The sequence below is a fragment of the Chenopodium quinoa genome, unplaced genomic scaffold (assembly GCF_001683475.1).
Source record: "Chenopodium quinoa cultivar QQ74 unplaced genomic scaffold, ASM168347v1, whole genome shotgun sequence".
NCBI lineage: Eukaryota > Viridiplantae > Streptophyta > Magnoliopsida > Caryophyllales > Amaranthaceae > Chenopodium > Chenopodium quinoa.
The window spans coordinates 1,073,663-1,092,786 of NW_018744693.1; the positions used below are offsets into that span (position 1 = coordinate 1,073,663).

At 34.3% G+C, this 19,124-nt stretch overlaps 4 protein-coding genes across 4 annotated transcripts; 1 reads left to right on the plus strand and 3 right to left on the minus strand.

Moving 5' to 3' along the window:
- The first annotated feature begins 2,672 nt into the window (after positions 1-2,672).
- LOC110702477 (osmotin-like protein OSML13) lies at positions 2,673-3,746 on the plus strand. The gene has a single exon (XM_021880188.1). It carries the CDS (start codon positions 2,731-2,733, stop codon positions 3,400-3,402), a length of 672 nt encoding a protein of 223 aa, XP_021735880.1. The 5' UTR covers positions 2,673-2,730; the 3' UTR covers positions 3,403-3,746.
- Positions 3,747-5,108: 1,362 nt separating this feature from the next.
- LOC110702478 (alpha-amylase/trypsin inhibitor-like) lies at positions 5,109-6,070 on the minus strand. The gene has a single exon (XM_021880189.1). The coding sequence runs from the start codon at positions 5,877-5,879 to the stop codon at positions 5,190-5,192; it is 690 nt and encodes a 229-aa protein (XP_021735881.1). The 5' UTR covers positions 5,880-6,070; the 3' UTR covers positions 5,109-5,189.
- A 3,505-nt stretch (positions 6,071-9,575) lies between these two features.
- Positions 9,576-13,048, minus strand: LOC110702371 (pathogenesis-related protein-like). The gene is made up of 2 exons (XM_021880076.1): positions 12,306-13,048; positions 9,576-9,840 (listed from the first exon to the last, which is right to left on the minus strand). The coding sequence occupies exons 1-2, from the start codon at positions 12,731-12,733 to the stop codon at positions 9,576-9,578; spliced, it is 693 nt and encodes a 230-aa protein (XP_021735768.1). The 5' UTR covers positions 12,734-13,048.
- Positions 13,049-15,505: 2,457 nt separating this feature from the next.
- LOC110702479 (pathogenesis-related protein-like) lies at positions 15,506-16,517 on the minus strand. The gene has a single exon (XM_021880190.1). It carries the CDS (start codon positions 16,306-16,308, stop codon positions 15,622-15,624), a length of 687 nt encoding a protein of 228 aa, XP_021735882.1. The 5' UTR covers positions 16,309-16,517; the 3' UTR covers positions 15,506-15,621.
- Between the last annotated feature and the right edge of the window lie 2,607 nt (positions 16,518-19,124).

Here is a 19,124-nt window from a genome sequence, read left to right on the forward strand (position 1 = left end):
TATTAAACCTAGGTTTCATGCTTTAGAACATTAATAAGTTTCTTAAACAATGTCTTGCAAACCTTAAATCGGTGAATGCTTTCATTGTGAATGTCAAATCGTTTGATGTTAAATGGTTTGTTACATGAAAAAAAAAAATAAAAAAAATGCATTGTTTACACATTGATGGTGAGACCATCAGTGTTTGATGGTGAAAGTCGGTGTTTGATGATGAGATTGTGCTGTTGTTATTAAAGAGGAGGAAGTTGAGTCAAACGTGAGAGTAAAGTGAAGATTGACTTATAAGAAATACGTAGTATATGAATGTTTGGAATCAAGCAATTAAATCCAATTTCATTGATCATTGGCTTTCAATTTATAAACAGTTCATGAAATTTACTTTTATACTCTATTTATTAATATTCTAATCATTTCGATTATGTACGTCTTTGATATGTTGAAAAAATAGTTTATTTCTAAGAATCGGAGCTTGAAATATAATTGAAATTTATTCGAAAATTAAATTTACTTTTCGTGAATTTAGTAAGAATTATTAAGAGAAAAGTTCGAGGAAAAATTAATGAATTTTTGGGGAAATGTAGAGTGAAAAAAAAAAAAAGCAATTATACTTGAAATGCAATTGAATGAAGCAATTATAGAATATGGTGATTTTATTGGGTTCGTAATTAATTATGAGAATTTTGATTTCGAACATCTTTCCTAAATGCATTATATATTGTCTTACCAAACTTATATAACCATCCAGATCCCATGAATACCATATCTCCCTTGGATACGACCTACCTCGCATACAACTGCAGTTGGGTTATAAAACAATATGACAATGAGGGGAGTAGCCCCTTAACCTTTTATAAAGCAGAGGTTTTTCAGTGCGGCAAGCCACATGGTGCGGCACGCCACATGGTGCGACACGGTTACTTGTATATTAGGTTACTTGTATTCTGGGGTTACTTGTATTATGAGGTTACTTGTATGGGTTACTTGTATCGTAGAGTTACTTGTATTCTGAGTAACTCCATACCAAAATCTCATACCAAACCAGTAACACCCTACAAGTAACCCCTGATCAAAACCAATAACAGCCATATAAGTAACCCTAGAATACAAGTAACATCTGACAAAACCAGTAACACCCTACAAGTAACCCCGACCAAAACCAATAACACCCATACAAGTAACCCCAGAATACAAGTAACACCTACAAGTAACCCCTGACAAAACCAGTAACACCCTATAAGTAACCCCGACCAAAACTAGTAACACCCATACAAGTAACCCCAGAATATAAGTAACACCTACAAGTAACTCCTGACAAAACCAGTAACACCCTACAAGTAACCCTTGCCGCACCATGTGGCCAGCCACATACAAAAATTTGTATTTATAAAGTGGATCCAACTTTTTTTATTTCTTTATCGTGGGATATAATTTTCAACACTTTTATACCTTTTCAATGTTGGACAAAACTTTCATTCATATCTGGGTTTACTCATGAACTCAACAAAATATGTTACCTAATTTAAAATAAAAAAATTGCAAAGTAATTCTATGAGAATGGAAGATCGATAGATGTATGTAATGGTGCCAATTGACTACTCCGTACTCATTTGCACAATATATACTACGACTATATGAAAGTTGTGACAATGCCTACTAATATACACTATCCGTTATCAAAAGTTCGTTTTATTTCATTAATGGTTAGTGAATTCAATTTTTAGCTCCCCACTTTGCATTTAAGTGCTAAGTCTACCGGTCAACCACTTTGCCGCCAATGATCTATTTCTCATCTACGGTTTAGAAATATAAGTTTTTTGGTGGATTGACTTAGATCAAGCATTACAGGTTGTCGGGTGGCCCCATCGGTGCAAAGCGTGATCGCAGGCCTAGTGTGGATTTCAAGCACTCCAACTTGGCTCGAATAAAGTTTGCTCGCAAGTGTTTTGGCATATATAGTTTAGTTTGTTGGTCGATTTTGTTTTCAATAGTTCAATTCTTTATTAGTACTTATTGTACGAAAAAAAAAAGTTTCACTTCATACTTTTATATTATTTTTTGCAAAATCTTGTTATTATCTTCCTTCCTTTCCTTATCTTTTTTTTTTGAACGGGAAGAATAATATCATTAAATAAAAGCCGCCATATGACATCTACAATAATAAAAATCTGTAAACCACAGATTTAGAGAAAGTATCATAACTTTTACAATCAAAATCATAACTAATTTGCATATTTGGCACAACTCATACTCCACCGCTTCAAGCTTGACTCGAGCAATGATTTTCGATGTCTTTGCATCTTTTCAAGTTAAGACCTCTACAATCTGCGCTGATGTTTTGATCGACAGGTTATTATCTTGTTATTATCTTCCGTCCTCTCCTATCTTACTCACTAAATTTTCATTTTTTCTGTCCACCCTTTCTTATGCTATCCACTTTTTCTCTGTTTTGAGAGACTAATTATAGATAATTCATGCACAATTTTCCCACGGAAATTATTCAAAGACAAATTTCCATAGTCCCAACTCCCAAGTGAGCCAAGTCAACAATGTGCTAAACTGCTAATGTGCCAAATCTTTGACGACTCGATACAATTTAATAAATTATCATCATTTACCCCAAAACTTACGCAAACAAGAACAAATTGGCCGCCTCTAATCTCTATATAAACACCCCTCATCATCTCATCATTTCCCACATAATTTAATACACCATTACAATTTCATTTCATCATGACCACTTTATCTGCTTCCCTCGTTACATTATTTTTACTATCCATCATCACAATCTCCCATGCAACCACCATCACCGTAGTCAACAACTGTGACTACACCGTGTGGGCTGCCGCCGATCCAGGAGGTGGTAAGCGACTCGATAAAGGAAACACCTGGAACGTAAACCCAGCACCCGGGACCAAAATGGCACGTATTTGGGGCCGAACTGGGTGCAACTTTGATGGCAATGGCAACGGCAATTGCCAGACCGGAGGGTGTGGTAAACTAGTGTGTAACCCGGGCAATTGGGGTACAATCCCAAAGACTCTATTCGAGTATGCTCTAGCACAACCCAATAATCCAACCGACACCATTGATATCTCCCTTATTGAAGGCTTCAATATCCCTATCTCCTTCAGCCCCACTTCCAACTCCGGTTCACTCAGTGGGAAGTGTCGTACACTTAGGTGCACGGCTGATATTAACGGGCAGTGCCCGCGAAACTGGAAGGTTCCTGGTGGGTGTCACAACCCTTGCACGACCCAAGGTATCGGAACGTGTGGTGCTAATGGTGACTCTAAGTTCTACAAGCAAAGGTGCCCTGATGCTTATAGTTTCCCTAAGGATGATCAAAGTAGCACTTTTGCTTGTCCATCTGGTACTAATTACAGGCTCACTTTCTGTCCTTGAACATTCCATCAACTATGGTCTGTCTTATAAAATGCAAGATTTTCGCTTTTAATATTACTTGTGTTATATTAAAGTTATAGGTTGATGGAAATTCAACTACATGTGCAATAAGCTAGAGCTATTTGCAAGTTGCTCTTCTATGTTCAGCTCTAGCATTCTGTAATTTTAGCTGGAAATAATCAATGGTCATAGTAATACGAAGAAATAATAATGCAATGTTGTGTTGTTTGTTTATCCTTGTTCGTCTATTCTATACTTTGTCTATTGAGTTTTAAGTGCGACAATATGTTGTTTATGGCCACTATTTCTTTATTAATAAAAATATTTAAGGTTGTTGGATTGTTCAACATATATATAATCTTTATCTATTTAATTTAATAATATATAGTTACAGTTTTTGATGGTTTTTATGCTATATCAAGTAAGAAAGATTGTTATACAAAGTTAGTTTTTTTAAAAAGGAGGATGTATGTCATGGTGGTTGACTAATTCGTACTTGTTTAGTCATTTTCACAATAAAAACTATATTTTCTTCGTAATGTTAGTGTTAGTGTGAAATATTTTATACTACTGCCAAATAATAATATGAAACGAAAGCAGTACATCGATGATTGAAGTAATAAGATAGGCTTGATGAGATGACAAGAATCCACATTGATCCATACAACTATATAGGAGATTGTTCACTTGTTCAGTTGTTCTGATCACTTGCTATAAATTGATGGATAATAAATGTCACATGCATGGCAAGATAAGCTTTACATTGAATTTGTCAAATAAAATACACAACTTTATTTACAAGGAAAAATAGACATACAAGAGAAATATAAGTGTGCATTATTTAAGGGAAACAAGATATTATTGATTGAATTGACACACTCCCTAATTCATAGAGGATACATATATATATATATATATATATATATATATATATATATATATAAGTATCTACAGTTATTATTATTTTTTTAATCTACAGCTAATTTTTTTTTTTAAAAAGAAAAAATTATGTCAAATAACTAAACAATTTACTCTAGTTAAATTTTGATAGGTTTGTATTAGAAGTATAACCATTAATTATTTTCATTTCCATACCAAAAAGTTATTAAAATTAAACAAAAAAAAAAAAAAAAACCTCCATATAATGAAACAAATATAACAAGATATCATGTACTGTAGTATGTAAGACATTTCACACAAAGAACATTTAACGCATAAATTTTAGTTATTGATATCATTTAATCTCAAAAAAAAAAAAAAAAAAAAAAAAGAAAAAAAAAAAAAAAGGTTATGGTGGCTACTGCACAGGCAGCACAGCATGCCCATCTAGCACTTAAGTTCATCCTAAGCCAATAATGTTATGATAGTATGATGTACTCGGTTGTGGCCAGCATATAAATTAAACAACTAACGTTTATAGGTTATTTAATTGATGCATGTTCAATTGTTCATACTTCATAGTACTTAATTTAGTCCCCCGCAACAACAAATGGGAGGGTACTAGAACCTACCTACCCACAACAGATCCTCAAATCTGGATTAGCCTAAAGAGTGAATCGGATGAAAAAAAAAATAGTTATGTAATTATTTGGATCGTTCATTTATATAATTTAATACTTCAAAATAATGGCTAAATAAATTTTTTTTAGAAAATCATTAGTGATGATTAGTTGGTTATTGTGAAAATCAGAACGGTTAATGCATTGTGAATAAAACTACTTATTAATTAGGATAACATTCCATTATTTATTCATGATAGTACAAGTGTACAACACTTTTAGCTTGAATCAAGGACAAAATGTAACCTTGTAATTGGTACCAGAAGGGCAAGTATAAGTGCTAGTAGCATCGTCCTTAGGATAACTGTAAGCATCTGGACACTTACCCTTAAAATACCTAGATAAATCTGTTGCAGGGCAGTTATCTTTGAAATTATTTAAACAACAATATTTATCATCTTTGAGGGCGGTGCACGGGTTGTTACACCCACCTGCGGCCTTAAGTTGAGCCGGGCATGGGCCGATAAGGTCACCCCTGCAAGTAGGTCCTTTGCTACAACCATTTACGGGCAAGAAACTCATGGGTACATTAAACCCATCAACCAAGGAAATGTCAAAGAAATCCAAGTTGTTAAATTGTTTTAAGCCATATTCGGCTAAGGTGTTAGGGGGTGTACCATAAGCTGTGCATTGGAGTACCCCACCACAGTCTCCTGTGATACACTTGAGCCCGTTGGCTCCATTAGGTGTGCATCCAGTACGGGGCCAAATTCGTCCACCGGTTTGGCCAGGGTTGGCGGTGACAATCCACGTGTCACCGGTATTCATACGTTTGCCACCACCGGGTACTGCGCCGGCCCAAATAGTGTAAGGGCAATTGTTCTGTACTGTAAAGGTGGCTGCATGGGTGGATGTGGAGATAAGGGTAACAAGGACTACGAAGAGGCAGAAAATGGAGAGTGATTTCGAGGGGATCATGATGGAAAGATTGAAAAGAAATGTCTTTGGATTTTTTATTTGTTGATTGTGTGTATTTGGTTGAGATTGATTTAGTTTGAGGTTGTTTTAGTTTATATAGGAAAAGAAGGGAAGATAAGTCACAACTGATCGTAATATCCAAGGAAAATTGTGGAGGCCTGTGTAGATTACTTTTTTTTTTCTGAGTTTGTCTCATCCCGTTCACCAGAATATAGCCCCGAGTATATCCGGATCTGACCCGAATTGCACACTTTAGCTTACAGTGGGTGAGTCTTCCACCAAGAGTTTTCTGCATCTGGTGAGACTCGAACTTGAGACCTCCATCAAGTTGCTTACTACTTGAGCCAACTTTTGTTGGTGAGGTCTATGTGTAGATATACTCATAAACTTCCTCTTCTTTTTTAATTACTTGACCTGTTTCTTTTATTATCTTTGTCAATGCAAAACTTTAGCAATCAATAAGTTTAATTATCTATAGGTAAAAAATTATAAAAGTTGGGTATATTATGATTGTACTTATTGAGACGAAATCAAAAAGATCCCACGTGAATATATTTTACCTTATATATCATTCACACAAGATGGTCAAAGGAGGAGTGGTGAATAGTGTAAAAGTCAAATCGGATCAAATAAAAAAGAATGGAAAAAGTACATAATAGGTGCAGTGCGTATTATTTATTTATTTTTTATTTAATTTTTTTTGTTTTTGTGAAAGATCGATTTAGCATGAAGTCAAGGTCAAATTAAAGGTTGTTTTAGCAACATACTGTACAATTGTGTGATGGACAGTTTGAAGCTAATTATGGGCATACCGACTTGATGCGCTCACCAGTATTGACTAGACTTTAGCGATGGATCGTTTATACTACGTTATATTCAATTATTAATGCTACCATTATCATATTATAGTCATCATTTCTGGTAGCTTGCACTACTACTCATAACTTCGTAAGTTGTGACTAGGGTGTTCTAAAGTCATCCTAGATAGATACTATATGTTAATTTAAGCTACAGATCAGACTTAAGGCAATTCAATTACATTATGACAAGCTAGACCTAGTTCTTAAGAAAAAAAATTATAGAATGAAAGTGATGTGTTCTTCATTATTTTAACGATTTGATATTATTTACGCTATTATACTTTAATTTGACTCACAAATTCATATTTTCCTACTGTAATACGAGTACTTTGTTAAGCTATTTATAATATATGATGATTTGCTAACTAGATATTTGTGAGTTTGTTACAAGCCCAGATATCAAGATAGTTTATTGGAAGTTTCTTTGTGTAATACGGAGTTTTAATTTCTCTCTCTAATCGTTTCTCTCTTAATCTTGATTGAGCATACTCATTTGTTATCTAAAATTGTTGGATTATTAGCCTGGATTAGTAAAAGTATAAGGTTGTTGGAAGAAAAAAAAAACAATAGAAGGGAGTGTAATGCTGTTGGATTGGTCGAAATTGATCTACTTCCCGTATAATTAACTTATATTTTCAAAATATTAATGTTATATTATTTTTAATAATGTATACTCCATAGTTAAAGATATCAACAGTTATGCTTTTTATTCAATGTGAAAGAATGTAAGAACTAAGAAGTACATACACATATGTATGAAAGTATGACGATTGAAGTAAAAAGCGGGTCAGATGAGATGACAAGAATAATTATGGATACAACTATTCAACAAATTGTTCATTTGTTGATGTTTACCTATAAGGCTATAACATAAGAGTAAGTCGTGTATGTGGCTATCACACAGTATATCCATATTAATTTATAAGAATAATTCTTATTTATATATATGAATAATCCTATTTATTTATAGGGTTAACCTCATTTTATCCATCAAAGTAACTCCAATTCATTATACAAGTAATATCAACTAATTTAGAAATAAGTAACTCCATTTTTTCATTAGAGTAACTCTTATTTTTTTTTGTTTTAAAATTGAAAGAAAAATTCCACTCATGTAAGAAATTTTCCCCTTTTTTCATTTAAGTAATTCACATACCTCAAGGTACTCATTTGCTCATCACCATAACTCTCTATTACTTAATAATTAACTTATTGCGAAGTGGTCACACCATATGACTAGCCACATATAAAAATTTGTTAAAATGTAAATTGATTGATATGAAGTTTCAAATGTGACAAGGCAAGATAAGCTTTATTTACATTGAAAATTAGACGACATTCCAAGAGAAAATAATTAAAAATGGATTAGGGAAAACAAGACATTGTTTACACCATTTTGTTGGTTAATTATTTGACTCAACCCCTGATCAAAAATTGATATTTTATATTTTTTTATTGAAGTATCGCTTGTATTGCTAACATAAATGTGGGTTAATATAATTTTATGTCAAAGTAATTAAAAAAATACTCTATTTGAAATTTATAACGAACCTTCCTAACCTATGTGAACCATTATTGAAATTTATAAATATACAATTAAATGAATTTAACAAGATGTCACGATCCTAAATTAAAAAATGGAATTAGCAGTTGATATATATCCATTAAATTCAATCAATTTATTTTAATCACCACTAGTTTCAATAAAAATTTCAGTATATATCTAAAATTTTGAGGTGAAGAAAGAAACACGCTCAGTAGCTCACTACAAAATAAATACGTAGTATTGAAGTATTCAACATTTGGTGGAGTATAAAAGAGAAATTCTGAGCCTATAATAGCTTAATCATTAATGGAATAATAATGTTGATGATAAGTTGTATCTATAGAGTTAATATTAATATTAATACCAACAAAAATAAAATTCTTATTTTTGCATTTATTGGTACTAATGAATTAGTATTTTGGTATATTTATCATAAATCATCTAAGCATAAATTAATGGCTTAATGCCAATGGACATTACTAATTTACTGTATTATAACTATTGATAACTTAAGTAAAAAATGCTCCGAATCAAATGCTGGAAGCCTGGAACTTATGGGGACTTATTAAAGTAGATGCACAGATTATTGGAAGTCAAGTACTAGTATAAGTATAACTGTATATTGTGTAAGGCATAATTTGGGGCTTTTGTGCCTTAATGTATTTAACTTGGGTCGGGCTTTACTGAGCTTTAGGTTGATTCAAATATGTTTATAGGTTGTAAACGACTCGTGTTAAACGAGTCACGGGTTATAGATATATGGTGTGTGTATAATGAATGGGTCACGGATTTTTGACAAATCGGTTCAAACTTATTTTTCCTCAATTTAAGTAATTCAAGGTCGGATTCAGTTTATTTCGTTTTAGCATTGAGTTGTCAAGCTAAGGCCAGCTCAGCATTGGGTACAAGTCACATTGCATACAGTCCAATAAAAATTCAGGTCGATTCAATTTCAAATTTCCAATTGGTGATTTCTGACCGGTTTAATTTCCCATGAATTGGGTCAATAACAAACAATTTCATATATAGTTTACGTCGAAAACTCGATAATGCTAGTTTCACCTAATGACCTTGAAGCAACTTAGAGAATTTGTTTCTTACCACTGGAGGGTGGGGAGTTCTTTATACAATTGATATACATGAGCTATACTTTAGAGACACATTATTGAATACAAGATTAATACAATAGGATAGCATTCCATTTATTCATTTAATATATAGTACAACAACATACTGTATATACTATATAGATAAACTATATAAGAAGTACAAAAGCCCTTATATTATACATCAAGGACAAAATGTAACTACATAGTTGGTACCATGAGGGCAAACAAAGGTGCTAGTTTGATCATCCTTAGCATAACTATAAGCTTGAGGGCACAAATTCTTAAAAATCATGGAGTAGTTATTTGGAGGACAATTTGTTTCATATTGGTTCCTACAACAATATTCATCAGTATTGTACTTATTGCAAGCGCTTAAACACCCGCCGTCAACCTTAAGGTCGGAAGGACACGAATCGAGAACATTAGCTGCGCAAGAGGGGGTATTAGGGGTGGGACTTCGGTTTGGCGGTTCGGTTTGACCTCGGTGTGAGTAGGTTTCGATTTGGAGCGGTTCGGGTTGAAACAGTTTGATTTAGCTGACGGGTCGGTTCGGTTTCGGTTTATTTCTTTACGGTTTAAATTCGGTTTGGGTCATAAGCGGGTCGGTTTATAAACAATTCGGATCATGCCGGTTCAGTTTGAAACGGGTCGGTTTAGGGGGCGGGTTTACCCAGGTTGATGTCGGTTTGGTTTACAAACAGTTTGGATCATGCCGGTTTGGTTTGAAACGGGTCGGTTTAGGGGCGGGTTTACCCGGGTCACTGTTGGTTCGGTTTATAAACGGTACGGATCATATCGGTTCGGTTTGAAATGGGCCGGTTTAGGGGCGGGTTTACCCAGTCCAATGTCGGTTCGGTTTATAAACGGTTCGGATCATGCTGGTTCGGTTTATAAGCGGTTTGGGTCATGAAGTCATGGATCATGATTGTTTTAAAGATCGCGTCATGACCATGATTTAATGAGTTGATACTTAGAATACAATAAATCGATAATTAAGGAAGTACAAGTACTCAATTAGATCGATTAACAAATGTTTTAAACTTTTAAGTTTTAACATATATGTTTATCGATTATACGTACATAGTTACATAGTTTCATACTTAATTACTTACATACCAATGATTCAATGAGGCAATGAGCCAATGATAGTATGATACCAATCGTACATTCGTACTTGCTGGCAGCATTTCTCAAGTTTTGTGTTAAAACAACCATTGCTCAGTGATGTAAATCTGAGAGCAATTTTAAAAAACAAAAATTAGTTTTGAAGTTGCTTGAACTTGTTTTGAGCTGCTGGTAGTGCTTTTGCCTTTTGGTTGTTGTCCCTACTGAGTTGTTTTTGCCTATATTGTTGCCTGCCTGAGCTGGTTCCTGCCTCCTGCCAGCTTGAGGTGCTGTGTTGCTGCTTCAGTATTGTTGCTGCCTTTTGTGTTATGAATTTATGATAAGTTTTGTTGTTGCTGTTTCTTATGCTTGCTGTTTTAATTTTTCTTGAATCACCGTTGCCCTTGTCATTTATGTTGAGACTTCAATGTATACGTACTTGCTGGCAGCATTTTTCAAGTTTTAAGTTAAAACAGCCATTGCTCAGTGATGATACGATAAACGTAAATCTGAGAGCAATTTTGAAAAACAAAAATTAGTTCCTGCTGAGTCCCTTCTGCTTATATTGTTCCTTGCTTTTGATAAGTTGCTGATCTGTTATTGCGTGAGCTGGTTCCTGCTTGTTGTTGCTATTTCCTCTGTGTTGTGCTGCTGCTTCAAGATTCTGCTGCCTTTTGTTTTTAGGAATGTTTTTTTAGGTTAAATTTTGTTATTAGGATAATTTATGATCATATGTAAAATGTAAATCCTTAACTTATTTATTTTTAATGTAAAATGTAGATGAAATGTATTTTTTTGGAATAATTAAAGTTATTTAATTTTAATTTATATTTATTGTTACCTTTGTTAAATTAAAGTATATATAATATATATTATAATACTAGTATGTTACATTTCACATTTGATATTAATTAAAATTATAAGTAATCTAAAACGACAATATTCACATTAATAATGTCGTTGGATTAGGTGATATAAACCGTTGTATAAACCTAAGTCGTTTAATTAGATCTACATTTAGTAATGTTTATTGTATATATTTTAAAATTTATATTTATTGTTACCTTTGTTAAATTAAAGTATATATATAAATATATAATAAATTAATAATACTAGTATGTTACATTTGATATTAATTAAAATAAATAAGTAATCTAAAACGACATTAATAATGCCATTTGACTAGGTCTAGGTGATATAAACCTTTGTATAAAACTAAGCCGTTTGATTAGATCTACATTTATTAACATTAATTGTATTTAGCCATTTAGGTTGTAAATAATTCAATTTGAATTAAGCAGTTTGTAATCGGATCAGTTTAAACAGGTTGCGATTCGAAAACAGTTCGATTTTAACGGTTTAACGGGTTATAGCAGTTCAGTTTAGACGGTTAGCAGATTATAACGGTTCGGTTTATACAGTTTTTCCTGCGATTTAAACGGTTTCGGTTCATAAACGGGTCGGTATAAACGGTTAGCGGGTTACAAATGGTTCGGTTTAAACGGTTTTTTTTTACGGTTTAAACGGTTTCGGTTTATAAATGGTTCGGGTCATTAACGGGTTTATAAACCATTCGGTTCGGTTTCGTTTCGGTTCGGATTTGAGCAGTTTGGTTTGTTATCGGTTTACGGTCCGTAACGGGTTGACATTGAGCGGTTCGATTCGGTTTTGGTTTGATATTGAACGGTTCAGTTCGGTTTTCAGTTTAAATTTATCGGTTTATAAACGGATCGGTCCGTGATGGTTCAGTTCGATAACGGGCGGTTTCACGGTTCGGTTTGAAAAGTCCCAACCCTAGGGGGTATTGTCGCATCCACTAGCCGCCTTAAAACTCATGGGTACATTAAACCCATCAACCAAAGATATATCTATGGTGTCTTGTGTATTTGTTAAAGTATACTCTGCTATGGTAAGTGGGGGTGCCCCAGAGTTTGTACCGCAGTCGAATAGCCCACCACCACAGTCTCCTGTGGTGCACTTAAGGCTGTTGGACCCACCGGAGGTGCATCCGGTGCGACCCCAAACACGACCAGCGGACGTGCTGGGATCGACATCGAAATTCCATGTGTCACCGGAGGGCATTTCTTCTGCACCACCGGGTAGTGCAGCGCCCCACACGGTGTAGCTACATTGGTTTTTAACTGTAAAGGTGGTTGCGCGGGTAGGTGTGGAGATTGCGGAAGCTAGGATGATTACGAGGCAAGAAATGAGGAGGGGTCTTACGGAGGGGCTCATCTTGGAAGACTTGTTTATTGAATAAATAGAAGTTTGTATTTTTTATTTGTTGATGGTGTGTTTAAGATAGTTGAAATAATTTGGTTTATATAGGAAAAGAGGGGAAGAAAAGTCATAAAAGATTGGGTAAAAGTCACAAATTTGTTCGTATTTTTTCTAAATACATAGTGTATGAAAAATTGAAAATGCGATCAAAGTTTAAATGTTATGCGTACATGTTACGTTTAAGAGTTTGCATGGGACCTCCAAAATCGAAGCCAAAGCCAAACAAGAAACTAGTGTGGGTGCGGCGACTTGCCCACATAATCGAATGATCAGTGCCCTTGAATGAAGGACTCCGAGACAATTCCTCACTTCTTGTAATTATTCTAAACGATAGCGGAACGAAGATCAATTGTCATTTCTTCCTATGAAATTATTTTCAAAATTAAGTATGTGTAACTAGATTTTTGCACAAATGTAAAATTATATATACACTTAATTTATGGATGATTGATATTATCATTAATTTTTAATAGGATCTTGCTAAGTATTTAAAATAGTTACAAAAAGTGATATAAATTCGGGAAAGCATGACAACATTATGCATCAATCGGTGTAATTAATGTTCATTTTAATTTAATATTTCTATTTTTAGCTAGCTTATCCAATACCCGTAGAGCGTTCGTTAGCTTTTGTCTTTTTAATTTGATATACTTGTTTGATTTTATAATACTTGTAATTGAGAATGACATAGACGTGGATGAATTTATAGTGGGGCATGGGTGGCTTGAGTCCCACCAAAATTTGGTTTTATCAAAGAAAAAAACTAACGAGCATTGTCAAGATGGGGCGTTAGTTAAGAGAATTAAAAGTGAAAATTTTATAATAAAATAAACACTAAATAGAATAAATAACACGTGATTTTGGCATGCATTTTACACTTAATACTACAGAGTATTATTTAAGTTAAAAGAAAAACTTACTACGACTACGAGTCCTATTTTAGATTATATGTTAATTAATTATTTTATTGAGATGAATCAAACAATACTTTACATGATTTTTAATTTTTTTTTTTTTTTTTTTTTTAACTTCTATGCTGAGAAAAATTTAAACGATTCCCTTAAATTGTAAATAGTGATTAAAAAAAATAGGGATAGTAATGGCTTAACAAATAACACTTCGTAACAAAGTACATTTAGTTTGTTATTATTAGTTTGTATATTACACATATGAGGCTTACATGAATTGCCAATAAATATCGTGACCTGATAGTAAATTCTTGATCAACAATCGATTTACACATTAGAAAGGAAAAAAAAATGCAAATTAGAGTCAACTTGATACGTTACTAAATTTTTTTATGTGGCTAGCCACACAGTGACAGTACACTGTGTGGCTAGAGATACTCGAGTTACTCGATTATGGGTTACTTAAGAGGTTCGATCATGGGTTATTTAAGAGGTTCGATCAGGGGTTACTTGAGGGGCTCGATTAGGGTTACCCGAGGGATTCGATCAGGGGTTCTTGAATGAGATCGATACTCAATCAGGGTTATTGAAGGGGTTACTCGGAAGGGTTACTAGATTAGCGGTTACTTGGGGGGTTAAATTACTCAGTCAAGAGTAACTCAAGTAACCCCTTATCGAGAAACCCTTGTCATACGGTATGGTCAGCCACACAGAAAAATCACCCTTTACATACTTAAAACTCTTCAATAAGGGGAAGGGTAACTAAAACATGTTTAATTGCTAATTTGCTACTCCACCTTCATAGGCAATTAATTTTAAGATGAACCTTGTTAGATGTTATGGACGAATAAAGTGACTGAAAATTTGAAGCTGAGTGATCCATTAGCACCCAAATATGTATCAGCCCAGTAGTCTCTAGTGTTGCACTTGAGTCCATTAGGCCCGGTGGTTATACATCCCATTTTGGTGCTAGTTGTTACTCGTACATTTATATACATACATCCATCCGGATGTAAGGTGTATCTAAGTGTATTTTACTCATTTGATATATTTTATTTGCTCATTTTAAAATCTAAAAGAGTAAAAATTCACCTTTAATTTGGGTGCACATAACCACATATGTCTATGTTGGAACTCCAACATATCTCACTTGTAAGTGTCCTATATTGGAGAATTAGGAGAGGTGGTATAAGGTAAAGGAGTAACTCTTACTATTATTGTCAATTGGTTTTAGTATGGAAGCTCCTAAGCCTAGTTTGTGGACCAAACTCTCCACCTTCTTATTCGGGTTATCCATGCCCATTTCATATTATATTTAACATGGTATTAGAGCCCAGGTTTGTTGGGTCATTCATAACTGGGTATTTGTCAAGGGGCCTTTATTGGATGTTCATTCCCAAAGTGAATTTATATTGTATCTTTCGGCGTGATCTAATTCTAAAGACACTCACAAGTGAGGAGGAGTGTTGGAACCCCAATGTATTGCCCAGGCCCATTTCATATCATCTCGAAATTTAACAGTCTATATGCACCCATGTGTATATAAAATGTTCTCCCATTTTGGGACAAATACGACCAATAAGTTTGCTCCAATCTATGTCGGTTGTCTAGATGTTGGCAAAATTCATCTCAATGGCCAAAGTTTTTTTGGATTTATATCTTTAATAACAAACTTAATTTTAATTCTCAACTAGTGAGCATCATGTAATAATTCGTCCCGAACCAATAGCAACATGTTTAAATGAAAAACAAAAACTTAGTTAAATTCGTTCTTAATATACAAGAGCTTCACTTTAGAGACACATTATCGAAACCAAGGTTAATACAATAGGAAAACATTCCACTTATTCATTCATTTAATATAGATATAGTACAACATATATACTAGATAAACTATATAAGGAGTACATACCCCCTTAAATTAATTATAATACTTCAAGGACAAAATGTAACTACATAGTTGGCACCATGAGGGCAAGACAAGGTGTTTATATCATCCTTAGCATAACTATAAGCTTGAGGGCACAAATTCTTAAAAATCATGGAGTAGTTATTTGGGGGACAATTATTTTCATATTGGTTCCTACAACAATATTCATCAGTATTGTACTTATTGCAAGCGCTTAAACACCCACCATCAACCTTAAGGTCGGAAGGACACTCGTCGTTGACATTTGCAGCGCAAGAGGGGATTTTGTCGCATCCACTAGCAGCCTTAAAATTCATGGGTACATTAAAACCATCAACCAAGGACACATCAATGCTATCCTGTGTGTTTGTTAAAGTATACTCAGCTATGGTAAATGGGGGTTTCCCCGAGTTTGTACCACAGTCGAATAGCCCATCACCACAATCTCCTGTGGTGCACTTAAGGCTGTTGGACCCACTGGACGTGCATCCGGTACGACCCCAAACACGGCCACCAGCTGTGTTGGGATTGACATCGAAAGTCCATGAGCCACCGTTGGAGGGCAATTCCTTTGCACCACCGGGTGTAGCAGCACCCCACACGGTGTAGCCACAGTTGTTTACAACTGTAAATGTGGTTGCGTGGATGGGTGCTGAAATTCCGACGATTAGGACGCAGGAAATGAGGAGGGATTTTAAGGAAGAAGTGATCATCTTGGAAGGCTTGCTTATGAATGAAGTTTGGATTTTTGATTTTTTGAGTGTGTTTTAAGATTGAGATGATTGGGTTTATATAGAAAAGGCGGGAAGAAAAGTAATAAGAGATTGTACTGTGTAAAGGTCACAAATTTGATCTTATTTTTTTCCAAATACATTAGTGTATGAAAAATGGAAAATGCGATCAAAGTTTAATTTGAGTTTTTCTTCTTTATGGACTCTATCTAGATATTTCAAATGGTTTATTACTATTTTTTTAAAGAAAATATTAAAAATAGCAGATGCGTTTTGTGTTTGGGTTACCACACCATGTGTCCACTTATTAAAAAACACAGTAACTCCTCTAACACTGACCCGGTAACCCTTGTAACATTGACCAAGTAACTCCTAAGTAACCTTGATAACACTGACAAAGTAACCCCTAAAAAATTGAATGAGTAACCCCTATAACACTAATGAAGTAGCCCTTATAATGAATAATCACACCATATGGCCAGCTACATATAAGACTTTGTGTGGAAATAATAATCATATCCCAACTTTGCTGGATTTTCTTTTAATAATTCCAAATTTGAATTATTTTGGAATAATATGAACTTTATGGGATGTTTACTTTCTTCAATCCCAAACCGGTCATCAATGACCTATTATATCAAGTCACTTGATTTGTGTCAAGCCCTGATTGGTCCAAAAAAATTAAATAAATCTATAACTATAACTAAAGAAAAAACCGCTTACATCAGCTGTGTACACATGTCATTTTATCATTAAAAAATTTTCCTCCAATTTGCTTATGACATCATCATTTTTTTTTCCTATTTTCGTCTTTCGAAATTCAAGATCGAAAGAACTAATTCTTAAAAATAAATAAAAGAGTAGACATCAATTAATCAAAAACATATTAATGACTTTTCTCTTTTCAAAAACCCTCATTTTGTGGTTGATTATTTTACACTCTCTTATTGATTTTTTTTTTAATTCTAATTAAATCGTGCATCGCACGAGTACTAATCTAGTAAAAATTATTAAACAAAACAAAACAAAAACAAAAACACTAGCTCCTTCCCTTTCCCCCACCCCCGCTGCCAGCCCGACACCCTTCTCTCGCCGGCTCACCGCCTCTCCCCCACCCTTAGCGTTGTCGGTTTGGCTTCTCTTCCCGAAACCCCCTCTCATTCCCGCGCACAACCACCAAGAAAACCCCTCTTCCACTCTCAAAAACCCTAAACCGCCACCCTAACCAACTCGTAATCGCAACAATGACAACACGCCACCGCCAGCCAACTCGCAACTGCAAAAAATCGCCACCAGTTGCTCCTAGGTGGGGGTTAGAATGGTTTCCCTTTTTGTTTAGGTGGTTTCGAGGTATAGGAGGGGGGCTGCAATTCCGAAGGATGGGAAGAGGCTGTGGTTTATCGGCGTGGAGGAGAGGTGGTGGGGGAATGGAGGGGTATTGTTGGCCGGCTATCAATCGTCCAGCGTCGGGCATCAATGATAGGATGGCCGGCGTCAGGCGTCAGGGATAGGGTAGCCGGCGTCGGGAGAAAGGGTTGGGGTTTGGTCGTTGGTATGAGAACCGTGAGAGGAGGGTGGGTTTTTTTTAATTTTTTTTTAATTACTTTTTTAATCAATTTTTGTTTTCTTTTTAATTTTTTTAACCAATTATGTTGCGATAAGTGTCATATAAAGAAAAATAAAAAAATACTCGTTCAACAGGTAACCGATATTTGGGATTGAAGAAAATCAACAACCCCAAAGTTTGGACTATTCTAGAATAATCCAAAGTTGGGATTATTGATACAAAATATGTGAAAGTTAGGATTATTATTTCTAATTTTTCCTTTTTTTAAAATGTATATGGTGTAAAAGTCTAGGGTTTTTTTTTTTCCACTGCATTTGGAAAAATGGTGTATAGTTTGAATTTTAACAATTGAAAACAAACCTTGTAATGTTGATACTATTTATTTTTGTAGTAAATACTTTTTTAAAAAAATAATTAATTAGTCATTCCATTATATATGATCAACAATTCGAATGTAATGACCAGTGAATGATTTTTTTTGTCACTATAAACCAAAGAGTAATACAAACCTATCTTGGCTATCTAGCTATAAAATCAACTAGATTACATTATTATAGTTATAAAAAATACTTGCTCTTTTAAGTGATTCCACAACCAACATTGTATTTTGTATGTAAATAAATATCCCAATTAAGTGAAGTTCAAAGACGATCCATGACCTATACGGGGCGGGTAGCTGCATAAGTCCTTTAAAAATGGCTTAAAATTTAATCTAATTATATTCATTACATGCAAATCAAGAAAATTAAGTTGGTCTCATGTAGTAAGATCTTCCATGTAAAGGACTCAATATTATATCACGAATGTCTCAAGTTTGAATCTTCTCATAGCTAATGCGTACATTTTACGTTTAAGAGTTTGCATAGGACCTCTAAAACCAAAGCCAATCCAAACAACAGGACTTTAGGACTCACAGGAAAACAAGAAACTTGTGTTTGGGCGCGGTGTGATTTATCCACGTAATCGAATGATCAGTGCCCTTGAATGAAGGACTCTTAGACTATTCCTCACTTCTTCTTGTAATTATTGTTAACGAAAGCGGAACGAAGATCAATTGTCATTTTCTCCTATGAAATTGTTTTTAAATTTACATATTTAAAAAGTATTTGCGGCTAGATTTTTGCACAAGTGTATACACTTAAGGATGATTGATATTAGGAAAAATTGTTAAAATTATCCCAACTTTCTCTTATTCGCTTTGAATAATCCCAACTTTGAATTATTATTAAAC